The 22117-nt window shown below is 40.4% G+C and overlaps 1 protein-coding gene across 1 annotated transcript; it reads right to left on the bottom strand.

Annotated features, from left to right (window-relative positions):
• Positions 1 to 2141: 2141 nt before the first annotated feature.
• Positions 2142 to 21003, bottom strand: LOC18426949 (poly ADP-ribose polymerase 3). The gene is given in 15 exon segments (XM_088850588.1): positions 2142 to 2463; positions 2646 to 2722; positions 2786 to 2913; positions 3278 to 3422; positions 3424 to 3487; positions 3490 to 3509; positions 3806 to 3939; positions 4182 to 4368; positions 4985 to 5060; positions 5226 to 5277; positions 5839 to 5949; positions 6264 to 6459; positions 7363 to 7381; positions 7384 to 7618; positions 20668 to 21003. Coding segments are annotated over 15 exon segments (1992 nt in total). The 3' UTR covers positions 2142 to 2251.
• Positions 21004 to 22117: the final 1114 nt, after the last annotated feature.

The following is a 22117-nucleotide window of genomic DNA, read 5'->3' on the forward strand; positions in this document are numbered from 1 at the left end:
AAAAGTATTTTCATATAAAAAAACTCTTTCATTTGATTAGATGTGAGTTTTTTCACCCCAATTGCTCCCAACATATTTTTTGCACCAATTGATAGCCAATTGTTTTGAAAAAACTCTCGGATCTAATCACACGAGGGAGTTTTTCATGTGACAAAATACTTTCACAGAAGTATTTTCACATGTAACATTGTTCTTAGTATAACTAGATCACAATGTGTTTCAATGTACCCTAAAATGATACCCAACCCATATGAAACTAAAGACAATTATCTTCTAAGAAATTTCTAAATGATCCGATTAGTTTCTCATCAAATTGAGTTGCGTTTATAGGGTTTTAAGTTGATTGCCGGTCGCATTGATAGAGTCTTCATAGACCGCTTCGAATTTAGATGTTCCTTCAAATGGAATCCAAATACTATGAAGTTTGGATAATTATCTTTCAACGAATTTTCAAATCAATTCACCAAGTTTTAGATAAAACTGAGTTGAAAATGGGTTATGGCAAAACATATTAACAGTCAGGATATCTCTTATTAGGAGCAGCCTAGAGGATGGAGGAAGAGGAAGCGAGAGGGATGGTGGTGTGTCTTCTACATCGTCTTTCCCTTTGTTTTCTATGGATCCTTCGTTGGTGGGAGGTTTGATATCTCTGACTAAGCTATGTGTGGTAGGTTCCTTCTCCGCCCCATCGAATGCTTTTGGTCTGAGTGATTGGGCTAAACGGGGTTGAGATTTGACATATGCTCTGAATGTGAAAGTTTTAGGATGTAATAAGGTCGCTTTTATGCTATGGTCGAAGGATGACGTTGCTAAAGCTTTAGTAGAGTAAGAGGTAAACTTATATCCTTAGATTTGTGGAAGCTTACTGTTCATGAGTCTTTCATGCAATGAGATATTTTTTTAATAAGGATGTAGGGTATCCCTTTTCATGCTTGGAATTTAAAAATTATCCAGAAAGTGGCAAGACTAAGTCGAGATTATTGTGATGTTGATTAGGACTCCCTCATAGGGACAAATTGCAGATTTGTTAGAGTGAAAATTTGGAGATTGCAGGGCAACGAGATTCCCAAAAAAATTCGATTGCAGGTAGATAAGGAGTCTTTTGGGCTTTCCACTATGGTGGAAGGAGAGATTATGAATAATTCAGATTGAGTTCTAGCAGACAAAGGAAAAGGTCTCTTGATCATGGAAATGGAAGATGTTTGGCAAAAGGTTTCATTTGTCCATGGCGCTAGTGGAGATGCATTTCCCGATAGGAGTCACCGAAAACAAGAATACCGAAAGAATTAGAGAAACAATTTGCCATCAAAATTTCAGAATTTTAAAAATTCAATAATGGAGGATCTCTATTGGTAGGTTTTTGAATTCATCGTTGGTCTTGCCAAATGTAGTAGAATCTGATTCGTTAGGGCGACAAGGACTTCCATTGAAAGATACTTTGGCTGACCATTTGATTGGAAATCATATCTATTGTAGGAAAGTTCTTATTCCCCTTATGTGTCGTCTGATGTAGTAGAGGGGCAGCTTAAAGTTGATACACCACCGAGCCTACCAAATCTTATTGATAATAAATTTTTTGACATCTTTGAGAGGACATTTGGAATGATAGTTCTACAGGAGGATAATGATGTTTTCCCCTTGGAAAAGGAAACTGAGGCATACATGGCGTTCTTCCCCTCTTTCCAAGATTTTTTTAATATCTTTTCCACCAAGGACGGTAGAAAGGGGTGGATAGTTGAGCTTATCTCCATAATCATCTAGTTTGTCTCTCTCAAGAAAGGTGGTGGTTGCCATTGTCGGCATTTTGAGCAAGCTTTGAGGTTTTTGTTGGCTTTCACCCTTTAACTAAAGATGTACCCATTGTCTTTACGTCTTGTTGCTTTGAAGGGTCAAGCTAGCAAAAACAGGGTTCGTTTTGACCCTCTAAATGTTCTTGTTGCTTTGAAGGGTCAAGCTAGCAGAAACATGGTTCGTTTTGACCCTCTAAATGTTGATCCATTGGTAATTGTGGTCGTCGAGCATGCTTAGGAGAATCATTTTCAGGTAATGCAAAACACACCTCGAAGAAGATGAATTTTTTGATCTTGAGCTGGCCCTTATTGAGGCTAAAGGCACCTTGCCTTTGGATGCCATTCCTCAGCCTGTGCTGTCTATAATGCCTCCTATTGCTGAAGATGTAGCTGAAGGATGAAAGCTACAGAAGAAGCTGAAAAAGCAAGGGTCAATAATATGATGGGGCCATGGGCATAGATTACAATGTGCCTTTGGCTGTGATTTTTGACGAGATTAAAGCAAGAAAGAAAGAAAGGGTACTTTTTGATGAAACTAATTTAGTAAAAGGCCTAGTTGAAGGCAACATTGTGAACCACGTATTGCTAAAATCTGACCATGATGCATCTTTCTTGGCTCTAGTTCCCTTCTCATTCCTCAGCAGTTCCCTAAATTCCATGAGAACCTCCTGACCTACACAATTTGTACAGAAAATAAGTCAAACATGCAAAAATGCTTCAAAAGCAATACATAAAGACTGCAGGTTGAGTCCCAATGCACATTACAAGCTCGGGGAAAAAAAAATTGAGTAAAATGTTCATGAGGAAATGGAGACAGCTAAAAATGGCAACAGCACAGATCAATAGTTCACTCACATCTTTGTATATGGACTTCAGCGAGCATCCCAAGTGGCAGATCTGGTGAATCATGTCCCATCTCCATCATACAATACCTGAAACGCAAACTCTAATATATGAGAGGGAGGGAGGGAGGAGGGGAGGGAGGAGGGACCTACTGGTAAATCTTTCGACTACACAAAACCTTCATAAGATTAGCAACAAGAGGGTCGAGTTGGCAGTGGGTGACTGCAACTCCAAGCTGCCTAGGATCCAATCCCCCATACCTCACATCTACTCCATCATCCTGCACAAAATCACTTAATTTTTCCACAATGCAAAACGCTAGAAGTATGAAGCTTGAATAATGCACTAATCTCAAATAAAAAAGTGAAAAAACTATTGGACCCTTGGTTTAGAACATGTGAGGCATGCATGATGCACATGGAAATAGCTAGCACAGCCATGTCACAAATAAATCAGGCTTGTGCAAAAGTAGGAATGTGCATTACATTGAGCCTGAACTTGAATCAAGTCCCAGCACATGCTATGACACCTTTTATGAACATTTCTTTATACCAATACTATTGTGCAATTCTTCGGATTATATTCTCCCTTTCCAACAAAAGGATCATAACATCCATAAAAATCACTTCTCCTTCTCCGCTTACCATATCAATGGGATAGACTTTCTTGGGCTTCTTCTGGAACTTCTCTCTTTCCCATGGCTCAAACTCATTACCTGTGATCTTCTCAAAGAGCTGTACAAACTCCTATATTTCTTCTTCCACATTCTTCTTTTCTTCTGTTTTCTCAAGTTATACTATCATCCTCAATTCTGCACCTCTTGAAATAAAGATATATGCTGTCTTCTGGCACCTCATCAGTTGCATTATGCATTAACTGCCAAATCCAAACCAATTTCCACCAATCACCAATTATCAGATAAAAGTCCAATGTACCAACAAAATAAAGTTTACCAAATCCAAACCAATTTCCACCAATCACCAATTATCAGATTAAAGTCCAATGTAGCAACAAAATAAAATTCCCAATTATGATTTTTCTCTCAAGCCGTAAGAAATAAAGTTCCCAATTATGATTCTTCTCTCAAGCCAAAAGGAAGAGACATTAACTGGCAGAAATGAGTCGGGTAAAACCAGTTTGAGGTGTGTTTTTTTTTGGTGGTAGATACTGACTCATTTATTTCTCTTGCTTCATCACATTCAGCAAATGCACATTTGTACAAGATTCCATCTCTCTCTAAGATCACTCCACCTTGTTCTCGCAACTTAAGCGTCCTTATAGACACACCTCTTACCTAGAGCTTGACCTGAAATCAATACAAAAACAAATGAGCAACTAGAAGTAGAAAATTGTAGTACGGGTGTCCACATTCTTTTAAATTAAAGAGAAAGTAGAGCAATTGGCTGTTTTGGAGAAAAATGAGAGCAATTGGCTATGTCTCTACTCATATTCACAACATGCATAGGCCATACACCAGCCTAGCCAAACAAATCTGTTATATACGAGGGCCGGAGGGAGGGAGGGAGGGAGGGAGAGTGAGAGAGAGACCTCAGCTGAAATGGTCTCAAGGGCCTCGTCACTTATATCTTGTTTGTCCAAAGCTATACTACACCCATCAGGTGAAAGGTCAGACAAAACATCGTATGCATCCAGAAGTTGGGCAGACTGTTTCCCAATGCTGTCCTTCAGCCACCCCTCGCTCACCACTGGGATGTTCTTCTCCTGCCACATAAAACTCATTTTTGGGACTCATTAAATTGCGCACGTGTGCCGCTAAGATCAAGTGTGGTGTTAAGATCAAATGTTCCCCTAAATGAGCAAAAGTTCCAAAAAACAGAACGTCTGAATCATGCAAAACCCGACATTTCCCTCCCAAGGTCACGTTCAACTCGAACTTCCATTGGCTGAGAATGAATTTCAAACTTCAACCATCTGAAGGTACATTAATCGCCAAAGAGTTGCTACAAGAGAGGAAGTGAGTATACACCATCCATTAGTGACTTGCTATAGTGCATGGCTAAGTTTGGTTTCAAATCCCATGCTGAGCGCATATACTAAATAGGGCTAAGTTTGATTTCAAATCCCTGAATGCATATATTAAATATACATAGAGAAAATGAAGAAAGTAGAGAAAGGAAGTTATTACACTACATCCATTAATCTGGCAGGGCTGAGTTTGGTTTCAAATCCCATGCTGAGCACATATATTAAATATACATAGAGAAAATGAAGAAAGTAGAGAAAGGAAGTTATTATACTACATCCATTAATCTGGCAGGGCTGAGTTTGGTTTCAAATCCCATGCTGAACACATACTAAATAGACAGAAAATGAAGAAAGTAGAACCATACATGGCGTCAGCCACTTTGGATGCTCCCCCACGCTCACGTTCAGCTGGGGACACAATTAGGCAGGTAATACCCAAAAACATTAAGGCAAAAGAACAAAAATCCCTGTCAGCTATATAATTTCCATAGAATAAAATCAAAATTACGAGTGATATACAATTTTACTACGTACTCAATTGAAAGACTTCCCACAAATTAAAACCCTTCTTGCATCTAACATTCAAGTGCAAGGCCTTACCTGCTACAGAGTTGGCTACCTTTCCCCCATGATCCTCAATTTTTTGTCGCCAATATTCCTATTAAAAGAAAAAGGAAAGTTACTAATACTTAGAACTGATATCACCACTGAGGTCAGGATATTCAACATCTCAGAAAATGAAGAGCCGATAAGCATCATAACGGAAAATCAACAGCCTATATGCTGAGATCCATGTGGGTTCCTCGTTTGGATCCAAAAGTTTATTTGCATCCAGTTCATTAAACATAGTCCAGTTCACTAAACATATAAAACATGAAGAAAAGATAGTTCCATGATACAACCTAACTGTACAACTTAGCATGCATTGAGAATGGGTTATAGGCAGAGGTGACCGGGGTGGCGGGTGCTACATGACTGGAGTTCTAATTTGGCAAGCTCCCAAACTTGAAATTCACAAGAAACAAATGAAAAAATCTAAAAACAGAGAAAACACAAACGACTTTTGCACCATGGCATGGATTATTATATCCATCATCAAAACCTGAATAAATACATGGAGAGAGTAAATAACGGCTCATTCGGATTCTCCAATAGTCAACCAACCCAACTGTCCAATCCAACTCAAGATAAGACTCGTAAACCAGCTTAAAGTACTCACATGAGTGCAAGAAAGCCGACCGGACAAAGAGAACATCATCCCTACTAACGGCCTAACCAATGACATCAACTCTCGATGTGGTCTTCTGCCAAGGTCTTGCTTCCTGGACCACTGTAAAAGCCACAAGAACCTTCAGTTACTTGCACTCAATCTCTATTGACATTTGTCAAACAACACTCCTTTCAAGAACTTCCACTTGCTAAAATTCAATTAACAGACATAAAATGCAATCGCTCTCGATGTTACAATGTCAAGAAAATTATGGACTAGCTACCATTCCCCAAAAATATAGAGGCGCCTTAAAATTGGTACCCAAATTCTCTAACACGGATCTTCTTTGAAACCTTAAAAATTTCTCTTAATTCACCAAGCTCCCATTGACAATACTATACAAACTGTAGCTATACAACTAATATGAGACTCACTTCTGCAATCTTGTTGTTCTTTAATTCATCAGGGAATTTAAGAGGGTAGTCCCTTCTACGTTCCTCCGTTGTATTGAAATTGCACGTTGTCCACACCGAGTAGGTGCCCATGCATTTGTAATTGATCCCTGTACACTCCATGAAGTTGCCGCACACTGGGCACCTTTGTACAGGCCCATAAAATATCAGATCATGGCTGTTCAACCCAAAAATTGATAAAGAATCAGAACAGCAACAGGTAAATACGGGGCTGTGGGCAGTTCCATCAACATAAAATACATAATCCCATGAAACAAGAGGAAATATCTCAAATGCTAGAGCAAAACGCATAAGCAACACAAGCATTAGAAGAGAAAAACCCGCAGTGAGGTCAGTTGGAGAAGTCGTTTATTTATTTACTTTTAGATGAGAGAGTCAACATCTTGCATGCCAGAATATCCGGTATGCAACAGCTCTGTAACATGCTGGACCACAATAATCTGATGCTGGAGCACGCTAAGTGAATATTACATCACTATACTCTCAAGGGCAATTAAAAAACATGCATTTGCCTATGAAAACAGGTAAGACAGCCCACGGGATGACACATGCATGCACCATATACATAAGTGAGAAGCAATCATACACATGTAGTTCAAGAAGACAAAGGTACTTATACCCACATTTAACGATAAGATTGTCTACAAAGAGATCGTTTATCTTTGGGTGCAGTTGGCATATGGGTGCATCGTTTATCTTTGGGTGCAGTTGGCATATGGATGCATCCATAGGTGTAGAGATAAGGTGCACCTTCAAATTTTATCATGGTATATAATTTTGAGGTAAAATGTTCTAAAGATCATCTCAAAATCTATTTTTATATCTAATTATAAAATTTTAAATATTAAAAATAGACGGTGTAGATAAACCCCAAATAGTTGAGATAAAGCCTCAGAAAGATGGTGATGATGATACACAAGGGCACTTGTAATCTCCATCTTTCATAACAGTATGAGCCGTCCGTCCATTGTGACTCGCTCATCTCGATCACTATTGTCCAATGCAGGTTGTCACGATGAGTTTGTCATGAAGTATATAACATTATATGTAACAAACGTACCATCTTGGAACAACCGCATATGGGAACCCGAACAATCCTGGTCGTTGCTTTCTAGTATCATACGCATCTCCTCTATTCTTAGGTTCTCTTTGGCGGCCTTACAACACTGGTCGAACTCTCGTCCCACGTCAGCCAATGACTTCCCGTTAACAACGCCGTCACATGCTTGTTTTGATAAATGTAAAATATCGTTATTATGGATGTTATGACGGCAAGGTGAAGGGAATTCATAACGGGAGATTAACGGAACGTTATGCTAGGATCGTATCACAACAGGCCCGTTATAATGAAGTCATGCCTGATGCCTTGGATTGTTTTTGTCTTTGTGGGGCCGCTTGGTCGGGGTCCAATTTATACTTTTTCGTTCCCATTTTGCCCTCATCTTCAGGGCACGTGACCTCCTTTCTGGAACCTGGATCCACAGTCCAATGCTCAAGTTTCGGCCTTCACGAAATATTGACGGAGCATTGAATAGTTCGGTAACGCAAAGATTTCAGAACATTTTCAAGAGTCCGAAAAAAATTTGTTATTCCACTCGGAAAGCTGATGAAATTTCAATTTTGAAATGCCGAATAAGGGCGGAATGCCAGAAAAAAATAGTACGATCATGAAATAAATGCCCAAAATTTTTCTTTGAAAGAGAACTCATCACCCCATATTATCCAAAGTTCCAAACTTTCGACTTCCACAAGGCTGGAGCCTTAGCGGAACGACAAGATTTTCGCACTGCTTCTGTCGAGGCCAAAAATCCAAAGACTTCATCCTCGGCCGAAGCAAAACGAACTTGATAATATTGTTCCAAACCTCTCAACCGAAAATTACCTCTTAGTTTAACACGCACACTGCAAAAATGTTGAAAAAGGAAAAGGGACCTCGAATGTTTTTCAGGAATGAGCTCTCTATAGAAAATAAAGAAAGCCTTGAATCTTTTTCAGGAAATCTGCAGACGATCTCACTCTCACTCTCACACACAGAATATAGTTCTTAAAAAAAATGCATAAAAGAGAGAAGGCACAATTGACCTTCATCTTGAACACCCTTGGCTCCTCCCAAACAGAGAAAGAAAAAAGAAAACCAGAGCTAAAGTAGGGACACCTCCACGTATTTATAGGTGGTTTCTCTTGGAACAGACATTCCATATCTCCAACCTGCAAACATGCGTATCGTGGCTAGCTTGCAGAGAGGCACGTTTCTTGGACACGCGATATAAAGACAGGCCCAACAGGGTACAACATGTGTTTAGTAAGAGGATTTCTTGCGTGCAGTATCCAAAGGTATATTTTGGTTTGTTGTTTTTTTTGCTGGGTAGTGGTCCTAGCGGTCCATGACACTTGGGAGACAGGGTCTTGAAAAATCGACGGCTGGGAGACCATACGCCTCCAACGAAGAGAGAGAAAGCTCGAGGTTATTTTGAGGGACCCGATATAAATGCGGCCAATCCCACATATGTAGAAATGCGGACATCCTATAAAATCTATTTTATAGATGGATTTTAAGACTTAATTTTTTCGGATATGTAATCTCTAACATGGAGATGATGAATATGAATAAATAAATAAATTTTAAAAATTATAAATAATAATTATAGTAATAAAACATTTGGACCGTTAGTTTCGATTGTTTTAAGAAAGATTAGTTTCCATTTTTTTTTAGAAGGAATACCTACCTACTTTAAGATTGATGTTTTACATTTTCTGGACTATATATCTAGAAATGTGGTCCAGCCCGCATGAAACAATTTTCCTATTTTGAGATAAAATGTCTCAAAGTGGGGGAGAATTCTATAGAAGTTGAGCAATGGAGAGTGAATGTTAGAGAGACTAAAAAGAGATTAATAAAAGGAAAATATATGTACGGACCAGAAATAAAGCCGTTATAATGTGATATCTCAAAATTGGGCCAAACTTATAAAGAAGGAAGGAATCCCATATTTTTTTGACAAGTTTGCCATCTGACCGCTTGTTAACCCTTTCCCGTTAACTCCCCTAAGATCATGTTAAGTTGTTGGTGTTCTTTTATAATTCTATCCTCGGTCTTGATGTTTCAAACATCGAACCGCCTTAATTATACCTGACACTGTTTTCTCTTCGCTCATTTTTTTTCTCGATCTCTCTCTTTCACTCTTTCTCCAAATACACCCTCACCTACTCTCGGCCCTCTGCTCTCCCTTTCAACCTCTCACTCTCACTTTTTACATCCTCCTTCCTCCCTCTCTCTCTCTCTATCTCTCTCTCTCTCTCTCTGGGCTTTGTTTGGGAGAAAACAGTAGGCTACTCAAAGAAGGGATAGATTCTAAATTTGAAAGATCCTGGGCAATCTCAAGTTGGTGCGGCAAATCTAATCTCCAATCAAACACAGTAATCTAAAAATTGGATGTCTTTGTCTCATTTCCATTTTTTATATTTTTTTAAGTTTCTTAAAGCTATAATTTGTCTAGTAATATGTGATTTTACAGCTAAAAAACTTTGAAATTTGGGTGACTTTGTTTGTCTACATTTATTTTACAGTTATATGCTACTTTACGATTAAAAATAATTATGGGTTGCATTTTGTTTGGGTCATTTTGGAGAGGTGAATTTGAGGAAACATGTGAGGAAATGTACCAAGGTCTGAGATGGATGCAATGTTATCATCTTCGTATAAAACAAGTTGCTTAAGAATATTGGGAAAAGAAAAAAAATGAAAAGCTTGACAATTTTGATATTGTATATATTCTATCTGTACAATATTGTATATTCTATCTGTCAATCTACACTATTTTTGAAGCTTTAAACTTTATAAATAAAGAAGAAAATATATTTTAAAGCTATCACAAAGAATTCCAGTGTTGAAACTGCATTTCTTGACAGTAGTTGAAGGTAGGCTCTAATTTGATTATTTAGAGCCTAGGCTCTATACAAACCGCACCCTTTAGAAAAAGATTTTTGGATGGAAATATGAGATTGATGAATAAAATTTCTTTGCATCGCAATTTGGGTGTTCAAAACATTAGAACGCCTTACTTATACCGTCGACCTGATTTCTCTCTTTGCTCAATTTTATTCTCTCTCTCTCTCTCTCTCTCTCTCGCTCTCAACAGCCTCCCCTGCTCTCTACTTTTTTTCTCTCTCTGTTCTCCACTGTCACTCTATCTTCTTTCTCACTTTTTATCTCTCTGCTGGTATCTGCTTTTTGTTCACTCAATCTTACCCTCTACTGGTATCTGCTTTTCTACTAGGGTTCATATTTGGACATCGCAAAGACATTGAAGTTGGGAGAAACATATTTATGAGGTACATAAAATGAATTTAAATTTCATGTGTCGATTTCTATATGTGTTTGGTTAATCTTTTTGTTTAACACAAAATTGCTACATTTATCATTAGTAGAGTGTATTACGTATAAGTAACTACAATTTCATGTTTTTCATTCCAATCCTTATATCTAGATGCCTATTCTATGTTTTATGAGTCGATTGAATCAATATCTCTATATTTTATGTGCATTATGACAATTAGGAGATGCTAAAATTTTCTATATTTAATTTTGTTCTGGTATTTGGATGCTGATTTTATAGGTTTATTTACATTTAAGTGCTCTATGTATGGAATCGTTGAAAATTGCAATATTGATAAGTGGCTCATTGGATTTATTTGCTTCATCATTTTGGCTTCAGGGTGTCTTTGAGTACGGCTATCTCCCATTAACTCTACAAGGTCGTCATTTGAGTTATCACAATGGCCACAAGTGGAGTGAGGTTGTTATATTTTTACGGTAGGTAGTTCGAGAGAAGGCTAAATGATGGATGAATGTATTACAAGGGTGGGAATGTGAAAGCTACTTTGTATAATGGGAGTGACTCATTGGAGCAATTAAAGATCCATGTGACATCTATTGCATGTTGCGACCCTAGCAATTTGACAATTATGCATCTTGGAAATGATATTTTAATAGAAGTAAATGAAGATGCAGATGTGACATGTATGTTGTTGGTGGCTTCCAATGTTCATGTATGTATTGTGAAACATTTGAAGCAACACATAGGGAATGTCAACCGAAAATAGCGGGAATAGCTCCATCATGTGGTCCATCAACAAGGATTAGGTAATGCTCATGACATATATGTGGTTGGACCTGATTTTTCTTTGGGCGGACGGCAGGAAAAAATCCTCTCTCAAACAACCGTGGAGTCGCACGTGTTGCACATGTGCTCTCTTATGTGCAGACATGAATCAACAAAGAGAGAGATTTTACGACATGGGTGCGGATAGACGATTACCTCGTCATTTTGGGGTTCGGGACACACCTGGGCAGCTTGCCCTCTTGGAACAATTACGAAGCCTTCCAACTGTCTACCATCGCGGTTTAGACATGGACTCTCCTCAGGCTTTTCAACTCGTTGCTTCGTTCTCTCATACTGAAAACTACAATATGAACTTGGTTGTACTCTTCTATAGTGGTTCGCTCGAATGATGGCTGGTTGATGAAAAGAAGGGATAAGGGAGAAAGATGATAAAGATTCCCCTCTCCCTGTGAACGCTATACGCTCGGGTGATCAGAGCAATCGAAAGATTAGAATTCTCTTGACTTATCAACTCAGGAAGACTTCTCCTGAGTGACCGAGGGAGAGAGCGTATGCGTCTCTCACAACTCAACTTGACTGTACAAAGAGGAAGTTAGAACGATGATCTGACGGTTGGAATCCTTAGGTTGACTCTGAAAGGTATTAGGTCGAGCATATGTCGATTAGCAGGGTGCTATATGGTACCGCAGGCTTGCTCCGTCTACGCTAGAGATGTGAGGGGGAATAGATGAGGCCATTCGTTCTCCGCTAGCATGGGTTACTGTGCAAGGCAAGTAACAAGTGAAGGGAAAGAAGAAGGAAAGAAGAGGGAGAGAGGGAATGGAGCTGCTGACTAGCAAGGGCTAGGGGTAGTTTCTCTCTCATAAAAGTTTTCTCTCTCTTTGGCACTAGATCCCAGAGTTAGGAGCAAAAGACAAGTAGAAACGAGCTTAATGCCTTTATTTCGTTAATGAATGATCCATCCTTTTTACAATTGACCTAAGCTTGTTTATATAGAAGACCCACCGAATAGGGCTGGATGCTCAAAACTAAGCTTAAAAAAAATTAAAAGAAATTACAATAAAATCTTGAATTTAAGAATAAACCCAAAATGCCCCTTAAACCTTTCTTGCTAATAATGAAACCATCCCTCTTTGAGGGGGGCCTTTTGCCATTGTCAGATCTTGGATACTTTTTTAGATGCTTGTGATGGCATTTGAGATGATCAATCATCGTAGTCTTGATGCTTGTTTGATTCTAAAGAGTTTGATATCTTTTGATCGTCTTGAGGTGGACTTTTTCCTGAGTGATAGAAATTCGGCTAGATCGTGAACTTTTGGCCATCGCTGCAATGCAATCTATAGTGTTTCAAGTCTTCCATTTTGATCGCAAATTAAAGAGGAGACTTCCACAATCGTTTTGCTCCAATTTTTATCCATTTTCGTCCTTGCTTAAGGTACTTTCTGATTTCAAGAGATCGCCGGATAAAGGGATTTTGGTGACCGTGCGATCTTGTTTTCTTCATCCTTGGAATTTGTGATTTATCAGACCTAAGATTGAATGCAACATTTATACTAGTTTGTACGCCTTCGTGATACGATCTCGTCAGACCTGTCTTTACGATGATCCGATGTACAGATCTCGAGTTTATTTCTTCATGAATTTCGAGATGTCATTTCTTCAAAAAGCTCTGATTTCCATGAGTTCAGGTTCATCTTATCTCTAGAAACTTTGATTTTGGGTCATGGCACGGCATGTGCCATATGTCAAAATGAGCGGGTCGTCTAGACCTATCTCGTGTCCAAATTTGAGTTTGCTCCGACTTCAATCGAACTAAGTGTGGGCATTTGCACGTCATCCCGCGATGTGAAGATCACGGCCTCCATGATTGGGGATTGGTTTTGGTGAGGCCCCACCGCAATAGCGTTCGACTTTATCCTTTAGAGGTATTTTGGGCCCAAAATGTTCTCGAGAGGTCTGATTGAGCCCAAAATTGGTCCATAAGGGTTTTTGACGTTCTGGATGCAATGGCAGTGGTTTGGTACTATTTTGAAGCCCCTAGCTTAGGGCTGTAGTTGTAAGGTCACTTTGTGGCATGATGGTACTTTTTCCAAGGTTGCCTAGTGTTACACTTATTCTATAGTGTTCCCTTGGTCTGGTGGTGTCTTGAGCACTAGCAAAACTAGGTTGTCACCAGCAGAACAAGGTTGCCTAGTGTTACGCTTATTCTACACTTATTGTTTGCATCAAGGATGTAGGTAAGTCAAAAATGATGCACAACAACTTGCCCCGACGGATGTTACGCTTCGAGAGAAGCGAGAAATGCAACATACAAAATGTGATTTTGTGTCGAAATTCATCTTTACAAATCCTTCCTAAGACGTCTCATCGAAATATTTTTGTTCTCGATCACCGGCGTCAGCACAATCCTTGAGGGGAGACCATGCTAAGCTTCTTTCTGAGGGGCGACCGAAGTGGACTCTTAGTCGATTGGAGATTTTGCTTAAGGCTTCCTTCCCAATGCTTCTGAAATCCTTTTCTTTTCTGGGAGAGCTAGCTGAAAGGCAACTCGTAAAGGGCTTACCACTCCATGTCGACGATGCCTCTTAATGGACCAGCTAGTGGGTTCCTTGGTTGGCTTTGCCCCAATCTTGCTGGTGGGGATATTTTGGCCCTGGGACCAGAATTTTGATTTTGGTACTGGGGCCGGGATTTGGATTTGGCACTGGGGTTGGAATTTGGATTTGGCATTGGGGCCGGAGTTTTGGATTTGGCCCTGGGGCTGGAATTTGGATTTTGGCACTGGGGCTGAGGATTTTTTATTTTGGCACTGGGGCTAGAAATTTTGATTTGGCACTGGGGCCAGAATTTTGTTTTGATTTGGCACTGGGGACGAAAATTTTGATTTTGGTGTTGGGGCCAAAATTTTTTTATTTTGGCACTAAGGTTGGGATTTGGATTTTGGCGCTAGGGCTGGCGATTTTTTATTTTGGCGTTGGGGCCGGATATTTTTCATTTTGGCACTGGGGCGGGAGATTTTTATTTTGGAACTGGGGTCAGAGATTTTTTATTTTGGCACTGGGGCCAGGATTTGGATTTTGGCATTAAGGCCGGAACTTTTGATTTTGGCACTGGGGCCAACTTGAATTTTTACTCAGTGCCTTTTGTTATGTTTCTTGCTTGAAGTTGGCTGAGGTCTTCTTTTTCTTTGGTCAACAGTTGCATCAACCTACTTATTTTAATCCAAGGCCCCTTTCAGATTTTCACTTGAACTTGGTACAAATGATGCCACGAGAGTGGTTTTTGCCAATTCCTTTTTGAGGCATTTTTACTTGTGAATTCTAGGTCACGTCCGCCCTATTTTTTCCATTCTTACTTTGGAGGGATCCTGCTTGGACGGGCCTAGCTAGAGTAGTGAACATCGTGGGTGAGGTGTCAGGGGATAAAAGTGCCTTTGTGTGCGACGAGCGTACGAGTGCGAGCAGCGCTTTCTTTATGATTCGCTGATTGTCGACGTGGGACATTGTCAGGGGGAATGCATCCCTGCGGAGGCAAGACATTGCCTGGGAAGATGGGTCATTTTAATGACGAACCCATTTGATTTTTAGGAAACGACACCAAGAGGCAGAATATTTTATTGTAATTTGTCGAAAGTGACACCTGAGAGGTGAGGCGGCAGAAGATTTGATCGATGATCCTTCAAAAATGATGCCTGGTAGGCAAGGTGGCGGAGGAATTAATTGGTAGTAGATCGAGGCGCTATTGTAGTGACACTTGTCCATGTGGTCAGACGAAGCGCTACTTGGGATGCAAAGTGCTTTTATGACGGGCTTGTGGCCTTTTATAAAAAGGGGCTTAGGCCGAGAGAGCGTGACGGAAACTCCTTCTATTCGAGAAGCTTATTTATTTTCTTGTTTCTTTCTTTTGTGAAGGGGGAGAAAAGATCTCTCATTTCTTGAAGCTTTTCTTCTGGGAGGCCAGGCCTTCTGCTGAGGCTGGCTTTTGGGTCTCAGGTCTTGGAGTGCGTCTGAGTGCTACACTCCTGGGTGAGGATGTTTGACCCTACAAAAGTGTTGGTGGACGTACGCTGGATGGTGGGTTTGTGTCTTCAGATCCCTACTGTTTGCTCGAGATTACGAGAACAAGGTTCGAGGCTGTGTGTTTCTGACAGATTGTGAGGGTCTTCGCTGGCCCATCATCTTCTTCATGATGATTGACCAGATTTATGATCTGGTCAGCTTGGATGTTCAGTGCTTGGGTGATTTGTTGTTATGTCGAGCAGGAGATTTGTTGCACTTTCTTTCGCACGTCGCTACTCTCGTAATTACCTCCTAGTTCTTTGCCTTCACTCAAGGGTCGAAAGAAGCAAGAGAGTATTTTCATTCTTTTGGGACTCTATTTTTAGAAAAGAATGACCATTCGTCTTAGAAGACACTACCTCTTTAGAAGGCGGTGGTGGATTTGGAGACCATGTCTCTGGGCGAGAGACTTATTTCAGAACGGGTTCATATACACACATTTTTTTTGGGAGTTATAGATTTATTGTAACCACAACTTTGTAATCGCTTCTTTGTTCATGAAATAAAAATAGTTCCTTTTAGCTTGAACCTTCCTCTCTGTGGCTTGTACTCCTTGTCTTTTCATGGTTTGCTTTGCTCTTCTTTTCCTTATGTTCTTTTTGGTTCTTATCCCTCTTTGATGACAGGGACAAGAAATGGACTAGGAGACTTGTTTTGCCTCAAGGGGGTATGCCACCGGTCTGGCTTAAATGGTTCAAATGCCCTTTCAGGTTTCATTCGAGCCCTTTAGGGTGTGTGTCGTTTCTGGTTTTTGCAAGGACCCTTGATTGATGATGATGTTTTTTTTTTTGGGCACTTGACCACCGAGGGTCTCATGGGTGCAGATAGCGCAAGGAAGATAGCTCGCTTGACTACCTGGTGTAGTGGTGCACTAGTGTGTGCTGAATCCTTGGGGGGAGATCCATTGTTTTGAGTGGGTCAAGAGGGAGTATTGCATACCTGAGATGAGTGGTGCTATTTGCTGGAAGCAGGCACCATTTGAGCAAGCAAAGACTTGCGTGTGGGGTGATGGAACCACGTGCTTCTTTTCGCATCAAGTGATGGTGCAGTTTTTTTCGTTTTTTGTTTTTTTTTTTGTGCTTAGCTGTGTCAGGATTTGCGTGATGTTTCTCTTGCACTCAATTAATTAAACAAATGAGGTAGTTATTCTGGATCTCATCTTCTCGTGGCCATGTTGATTCTTTATTTGAGTGGTACTGCTATGAACACGAACCAGGGAGATTCCTTTATTGCGAAAAAATGGCACTGTCCTGTCTAGAATTTCAATCTGTTGTTCAATATAAGTCAGGTCTTCCTTGACTGTTAATGACTCATACTTCAAAAAATGGGATGGGTCTGGCTGATATTTCCTCAATAAAGACACATGAAACACATCATGGATATTTTCTAACTCAGGTGGTAGGACAAGCCGATAAGCCATACTTCCTACTCAGAATCTCAAATGGTCCAATAAAACGTGGGCTCAACTTTCCTTTCGTACTGAACCTCATAATACCCTTGGTCGGCGATACCTTCAGGAAAACCCGATCACCTACCTCAAATTCAAGGCTTCTTCTTCGGTTGTCGGCGTAACTCTTTTGCCGACTCTGAGCAGTTTTGAGCGTCTCCCGAATTAAAGCAATTTTTTTCTGAGGTCAGTTGAAAAGTTTCGGGACCTGACAGCCTTCTTTCACGGACCAAATCCCAACAGATAGGTGATCAATACTTCCTTCCATACAGGGCTTCAAAAGGGGCCATCTGAATACTAGCTTGGAAAATGTTATTATAAGAAAATTCTATCAGAGGCAGATGATCCTCCCAGCTCCCCTTAAAATCAATAACACAGGCTCTTAACATATCTTCTAGGGTTTGAATAGTTCTCTCTGATTGCCCATCCGTTTGGGGGTGAAAAGCTGTACTAAAAGTGAGTCTTGTCCTAATGCCGACTGCAAACTGTCCCAAAACATTGAAGTAAATCTAGTGTCCCTATCGGACACTATACTGACAAGCATTCCATGTAATCTTATAATTTCTTTAATGTATAGTTGGGCCAATTTGTTCAAAGTATAAGTTGAGCGGATCGGTAAGAAATGAGCTGCTTTCATTAGTCGGTCCATAATGACCCAAATACTATCATGTCCAGTACCTGTCTTGGGTAATATGGAGACAAAATCTATGGTAATGTGCTTCCACTTTATACTCTGGCACGGGCAGGGGTTGCAACAGTCCGGCGGGTTTTTGATGTTCAGTCTTCACTTGTTGATATGTTAAGCACTTGGAAACAAACTGTGCTACTTCCTTTTTCATATCATTCCACCAAAAAATTTTCTTCAAATTCTGATACATTTTAGTACTTCTCGGGTGCACAGTATAATGGGAGTGGTGTGCTTCTTCTAGAATTACTCGCTTGACATCCTCAATATTCGGGACATAAACCCAATCTTTAAATCTTAACAGACCGTCCCCACTAATAGAGAAATCTTCTTTTCTTCCCAGCTTTATTTCTTCAAGGGTCTTCATAAGTTGGGGATCCTCTTTCTACCTTCACAAATCTGTCGAAAGAGCAGGGGCTCTGCCCTCATACTAGCAGTTATTCCTTCATCAACACTAAGGGGCAGAGTTGGGTGCCACTCCACCGCATCTTCTATCAGTTTCATCTCTCGAGTCATTAGGTATGCTACTGACGCTAAGGCTTACGACTTAAAGCATCGGCCACGACATTAGTCTTGCCTAGTTGATAATAAATGGTAAAATCATAGTCATTCAGTAGATCTATCCATCTTCTTTATCTCATATTTAACTCTTTATGAGAGAATAGATACTTGAGGCTCTTATGATCTGTAAATATCTTAAATTGGGCCCCATATGTGTAATGTCTCCAGATCTTCAAGGAAAATACTACGGTCGCAAGTTCCACGTCATGGGTTGGGTAATTTTGCTCATACAGTTTCAACTGTCTGAAGGCATAGGCTATAAGCTTCCCTTGCTACATCAATACACATCTAAGCCCGTTATGGGAAGCGTCAGTATAGACCACAAGGTCTTCGTTCCCTTCAGGTAAGGTTAATATTGGGGCCATGGTCAGTCTCTTCTTAGCTCTTGAAAGCTTGTCTCACGATTATCTGACCATTTAAACTTTACCTCTTTCTGAGTTAAGCGAGTCAGGGGAAGTGCTATCTTCGAGAACCCTTCAACAAAGCGTCTGTAATAACTTGCTAGTCCCAGAAAACTACAGACCTCGGACACATTTATCAGCCTTTCCCACTTCAGAACAGCTTCAATTTTACAAGGGTCAACTTCGACCCCATCCTTAAAAATAACATGTCCAAGGAAGGTCACACTGGAAAGCCAAAACTCGCTTTTCCCCAGCTTTGCATATAACTTTTCCGTCTTTAGGATCTGTAGGTCCATCCTTAAGTGTTGTTCATGCCTTTCCAGATTCTTTGAATATATCAGAATGTCGTCTATAAAAACCACCATAAAATCATCTAAAAAGGGCCTAAACACCCTATTCATCAAATCCATAAAGGCGGTCGGGGCACTAGTTAACCCACACGGGATTACCAATAACTCATAATGTCCATATCGGGTTCTGCATGTGATCTTAGGAACATCTTCTTCTTTGACCCGCAGTTGATGATAACCCAACTGAAGGTCAATTTTAGAAAACACTTGAGCCCCTTGAAACTGATAAAAAAGGTCGTCAATTATAGGCAAGGGGTACTTATTATTTATTGTGACCTGGTTCAACTGTCTATAATTTATACAAAGCCTTAAGGACGCATCTTTCTTTTTTATAAATAAAACTAGTGCACCCCATGGTGACACACTAGGTCCAATGAATCCCCTTTCCAATAACTCTGGCAGTTTCTCCTTCAGTTCTTTCATTCGGCTGAGGCCATCCTATAAGGGGCTTTAGAAATGGGTGCAATGCCAGGAACCACCCCTATTTCAAATTCTATCTCCTTGACTGGAGGCAGATTGGTTAACTATTCAGGAAAAACTTCTAGATACTCCCTTACTAATGATATCTCATCTAACTTTGATTAGGCATCTCGATTCTCTATTATGTAAGCCAGATACCCAACACATTCTTTGGCCAAAGGTCGGGAAGCCCAAAGCGCTGAGATAAGGTGCATAGGAGAAACATCCTTAATGCCAAGAAAATTCAATTCAGGCTGATTAGGGCGTCTAAAAGTTACAGTTTTGTCGTAACAATTTACTATCGCATAATGAGCAGACAACCACCAGTCCATACCAAAAATCACATCAAAGTCTCATATGTCTAATAGTATCAAGTCTATAGGTAGAACACACCCTTCAAACAAAACCTCACAGTGTTTATAAACAAGATCAGTCTCTATAGATTCCCCCATAGGTGTGCCTACAGTCAATGTCCAGTCAAGAAGTGCACGTCTAACATTTATGTGGCATGGAAGTGAGGTGCAACAAAAGAGTGTGTGGATCCAGAGTCAATCAACACTTTAGCTTCCATGTTACAGACAAAAAACGTACCTCGAATCACAAAGGTGGACGCCTTGGCTTCTTATTTCGAAAGGGCAAACACCCGACCCTGAGTCTTTGGTCGGCCTTTGGTCTCTTCACCGGACAGTCCTTGCTTATGTGGCTAGGCCTGCCACACCTGAAACATGTTCTTGTCTTCCTTTAGCACTCGGCTGCCAAGTGATTGTCCTTTCCGCAATAAGGACATGTTGAGCACTGCTTCACTCTTACCTTGCTCGAAAAGGTTTTCTGGATCTTCTTGCTTCCTTGATTATTATTTCCCCTAAAACTTCTCTTTGGCCGAGTCCTTCTTCCAAAACTTCTAAATTGAGCCGGTCCCATCCTTCCCTCTTTCTTGAACAGGGACCCTTCGTCTTCCCTTTCTATCTTCTTGGACAGATCCACGAGAGGGGAGAAGGTCTTTAAATTGATCGATATTATCCCCTCCTTATTTCTGACCTGAGGCCTCTTTCAAACTTACTAGCCTTTCCGTGCCTCAATGTTAATGATGTGCGGCCCATATCTTGACAAGTCAGCGAACGTGGCTGCATACTGTTCTACGGATAGTCCCCTTTAGTGCTGCTCAATAAACTCCACTTCCTTTCTTTCTCGTACAGAGTCCGGGAAGTACTTCTCATTAAAGGCTTCTAAGAAATTTTCCTAGATCACTTCTGTCCCTGACCTTTCCCAAGATTTCTTTACTGAGCCCCACCAGTGCTCAGTGTCTCCTTCTAACATGAAGGCCCCTAACTTAGCCTTCTGCTCGTCACTGCAAGGCAACACTTCAAATATCTTCTCCACCTGCCTTATCCATCGTTCTACTTTTTCAACTCCCCCATGCCCCGGGAATGTCAGTGGCGCTAGCCTCCTGAACCTTTCTATTAGTCCACGGTCAGTTTGCTCCGGGGAAAGGGTAACCGATGTCGACATACTATCTTTCTTCATTTGAGTCATGGCCTCCAATGTTCTGAACAATTCTCCAAGGGCTTCGGTATTCTTGTTATTGGAGCTCTCATTATTAGCACGAGTCCTTGGCATCTTTGTCCTACAACAGGGGCACTTCAGTCACTAGTCTACTCAAAACTATTCTAGAGACACCTTTACAACATTATAGGCTAAGAATCCTAGCTTGGCTCCTCATAACTGTTATAACCATGCCCCCTGACCCCTACCCTTTCCAAATGGAAGGTGACAGAGTGCGAGATCGCGACGGAAGGTCGCGTACGTCACTCAGGTGGGAGTGGCATCAACACGTGTTATAATTGGGGAATGAAAACAAACCATCAAATAAAAATAAACACATAATCACATGGCTATATACAGAGAAAAATAGAAACCATTTATACAAGTCCAGCCCTAAAAAATTATTTTAGAAAGTTCAAGGTGCTACTGGCCCAACTACAAAATACAATCCATCAAAATACATTGTGGCACAGCCACTAGACATATACAATCAAAAGATTCCTGGACAGAACTTGAGCTTCAAAGCTCTGCTCCCACCGTCCAGTAGTCCACCCGTGAGTTATCGACTCTCACTCTACAAAGGAGGGAAAAAGAGGGGTATGATCTAAAGCCCTGTAAGTAGGTCACTATTCTTGTATTCTTGACTATTAGCATATATGTCATAACATTGTCAATGGATTGTCAAAGACCGTACTGGAATAAAAAAGTAGAGTCATGCATCAGAATATGCACACTAATAGTATAACATGAGTATTGTTTAGAAGTTGAAGTATTTACTATTTCTTGTAATGACAGTTACATTAATACTTATCTCAGTCACAGTCAAATAGTCATACATGGTACTTAATTCAAACTGACAGAAACAGAATCAGAATCAGAATCAAAATCAGAAATCGAATCATAAACAGAATCAGGAACAAAATTATTTATTCCCGAAGTAGAAGTCACATCGATCAGGCTAAGCCAATCCTGCAACTTGAAACTTCCACCCTCATTCGCGAGGGAGGACAATGACAAATGGAGGTCCCATTTTGTAGTGTCCTCACTCACATACTTGGTCCCCAGTGCGCTTTGGGGTTTTGATAGGCTGAGGGCTTGTAAGACACGACCCTCTCCTTGCACCTTTAGGTGATAGGGCGTTGCACTACCATTGGAGGATTCAATGAGTAGTGCCCATAACAATTTGGGG

The sequence above is a fragment of the Amborella trichopoda genome, chromosome 11 (assembly GCF_054954075.1).
Source record: "Amborella trichopoda isolate Santa Cruz 75 chromosome 11, AtrichopodaSantaCruz75HAP2 v2.0, whole genome shotgun sequence".
Taxonomy (NCBI): Eukaryota; Viridiplantae; Streptophyta; class Magnoliopsida; order Amborellales; family Amborellaceae; genus Amborella; species Amborella trichopoda.